The sequence below is a fragment of the Phoenix dactylifera genome, chromosome 3 (genome assembly GCF_051530095.1).
Source record: "Phoenix dactylifera cultivar Ajwa chromosome 3, Ajwa_hap1_PhDact_Kaust_v1.1, whole genome shotgun sequence".
Classification (NCBI taxonomy): Eukaryota; Viridiplantae; Streptophyta; class Magnoliopsida; order Arecales; family Arecaceae; genus Phoenix; species Phoenix dactylifera.
In genome coordinates, this window is record NC_143192.1 from 2,624,669 (window position 1) to 2,627,299 (window position 2,631).

Genomic DNA, 2,631 nt, shown 5'->3' on the forward strand with positions numbered 1-2,631 from the left:
TATGCTTTGAAACGGTCAGTTCTTTAGGCTTAATAAAAATCAGAAATAAAGGGAATAAAAGGTGACGGAAACTCCACAGCTCCTTCCTCTCATCTCCTGCCCGTCCTATTCCTTGTGGGGTCGAGAGAGACTCGCTAGAGTCCACCCCATTTGTTCCTTTGGCGGAAATAAAAATAAAAGGCGTGTGGGCCCATGCACCATTTTCCCCGGGCCTTTCCCCTTGTGCATGCTCTCTTATATAACACCTGGAGCCTCTCCCCAGGAGAGTCACAGGAGGAGGACTGAGCTGAGGTAGCTTGGGTGTGTAATACTGGATACTAAGGAGCAGCAAGGTGCAGGATTAATGGAGGGAGGCGGATCAGAGCTGGACCTCCCGGGATTCCGGTTCCACCCCACCGAAGAGGAGCTCCTCGACTTCTACCTCCGGCGGGTGGTCCTCGGCAAGAAGCTCAACTTCGACATCATCGGCACCCTCAATCTCTACCGCTACGATCCTTGGGAACTCCCAGGTACATCAATCCTTCTCATCGCTAACAAATATATATCGTGGTACTACGTTAATTTATAGTTCATACAAACATGGCGCCATATGTGCTCAAGGAAAGATATGGTAATTCATCTATATATATATTGGTGATTTGTATGTGGCAGGGCTGGCGAATATAGGGGAGAGGGAGTGGTATTTCTTTGTGCCGAGGGACCGGAAGAGTGGGAACGGGGGGAGGCCGAACCGGACGACGGAGAGGGGGTTCTGGAAGGCGACCGGGTCGGACCGGCAGATCCGGAGCGCGGCGGACCCCAAGCGGCTCATCGGGCTGAAGAAGACGCTCGTCTTCTACCAGGGCCGGGCCCCACGCGGTACCAAGACCGACTGGGTCATGAACGAATATCGCCTCCCCGACACCCCCCATTCCACCGCCAACTCCATTCCTCCCAAGGTACTAGTGCTACCACCACCATAGATCACACATACAAAAATGCATGCATGCATGCATACATGTATGCATGTATGGATGGATGCATGCATATGTATATTCATTTTATGTCCCTAGGTCAATTATACTCTTAATATTTGTAACAAGAAAAATAAGGAAGTCGTGAGGTCAACCCATGGAGAGAAGACCACTCAAGCTTTTGCTTGGTCAGCGAGGGGTCAACATGGACCAAGTTGTTTGGCTTGGAAAACACCTTACCAAACTAGATTAGCCTGCCTGAAGTTTCCTAGGCATAGTGGGTCTTTTGATCCTTTCATTCAGGTCTTAAATCGTAGTAGTCATAGGACTGTAAACATGTATTATGAGAATGCAATGCATCTGAAAAGAAACAAATAATAAGAAGATTCCTTAGAGAATAGATGATCGAATGCTTTGTTACTCGCGAGTCTTTATGGAAGGTTATTTAATGGTAGAAGAAATCTGGTTATGTGCTCGAATTGTGCAGGAGGATATAGTGTTGTGCAAAATCTATAGGAAGGCAACATCGTTGAAGGAGTTGGAGCAGAGAGCAGCCATGGAAGAAGACACAAGAGCGTCTCATGGCTGCATGTCCATGGCAGATAATTTGTCGTCGGATGAACTGGAAAATTATCAGAGTTCATCGATGCCTTTGGACAATGGAGATCCAAAGGAGATGAAAGAAGAGGTGCAGAAGGAAGTGGAAGTCACATCCACTTCCGTTCGACAAGTGAATCTCCCAGGGATTGATGTTCCAAAGTACAGCCCGGATTGTTGGTTGCAGGATCCTTTCTTGACTCAGATGCGCAGCCCATGGCTAGACCAATGGTCTCCATATGCCAATTTACTCAACTTCTAAATGCTAAGCCGCTCAGAAAAATTTGTGTATAAAGAAGGATTGGATCAGCTCGATCGTCAGCTGAAATCCTAGTTAAAGACGGGTAAAACATATCAGCATACATCAAAACGCTGAAGTGTGCAGATATCTCTTTTTTTTTCCTTTCTTTCTTTCTTTTTTCTCTATATGAAGAGGTAGATAGGGTGAGAGATCTTTCTCTTATTTCTAGAGGAGAAGGGATAAGAAAAGATTGAGTTATCTTTTCGTTGTTGAAGTTATTTTGTGAATAAAAACTTTGTTATAACTGGCGGAATTAGTATTTTGCTGTTACTTTAGAGGATTTATATAGTTGAGGGACTCATCTATCTGTTGTGAACGAAGTTCTTATTGTTTACCAAAAAAACAAAAATGTTTCAAAATCAGTATAGGTAGTTTAATTTAATGATATATATAATCATTCAACATTGTTACTAGAGACTCATCATGGTGCCAATGTATGGCATTGCAAATTAGCTCTACTTTATTGGACATTTCATGCATTCCAAAGCATGACAGTGGTTGTTGGATGATCAAATCCAACGTGTGTTGTAATCACCATGCATGTACCTTGTGCAGGAAATTGGTTTAGGTTGCAACGTATGAAGAAAATGAAGGAAATCCAACATTTAAAAAAAGAATAAAATTATTTGGATCTAAATAATGACCAGTGCCAAACACAGATTGACGGTGTCTCAAAAAGTCTGATCCATGATTTTTTTCTCACCTTACATCGCACACCGCGATCCCAATATGTGACGATCTAAATTATTTCCCTTGTGCAGTTGTGCTGTTCTATAACTA

General features: G+C 43.6%; 1 protein-coding gene across 1 annotated transcript; it reads left to right on the top strand.

Annotated features, from left to right (window-relative positions):
- Positions 1–274: 274 nt before the first annotated feature.
- On the top strand, positions 275–2,135 carry LOC103708709 (NAC domain-containing protein 22-like). Its single transcript, XM_088717427.2, has 3 exons — positions 275–509; positions 652–938; positions 1,441–2,135. The coding sequence occupies exons 1-3, from the start codon at positions 344–346 to the stop codon at positions 1,810–1,812; spliced, it is 825 nt and encodes a 274-aa protein (XP_088573553.2). The 5' UTR covers positions 275–343; the 3' UTR covers positions 1,813–2,135.
- Positions 2,136–2,631: the final 496 nt, after the last annotated feature.

Excerpts from the sequence above, each read along its gene's own strand:
- LOC103708709 (XM_088717427.2), top strand. The coding sequence starts at position 344 with ATGGAGGGAGGCGGATCAGAGCTGGACCTCCCGGGATTCCGGTTCCAC. Across the intron at positions 510-651 it reads CGATCCTTGGGAACTCCCAG|GGCTGGCGAATATAGGGGAG; the intron begins GTACATCAATCC and ends TGTATGTGGCAG. Across the intron at positions 939-1,440 it reads CCAACTCCATTCCTCCCAAG|GAGGATATAGTGTTGTGCAA; the intron begins GTACTAGTGCTA and ends CGAATTGTGCAG.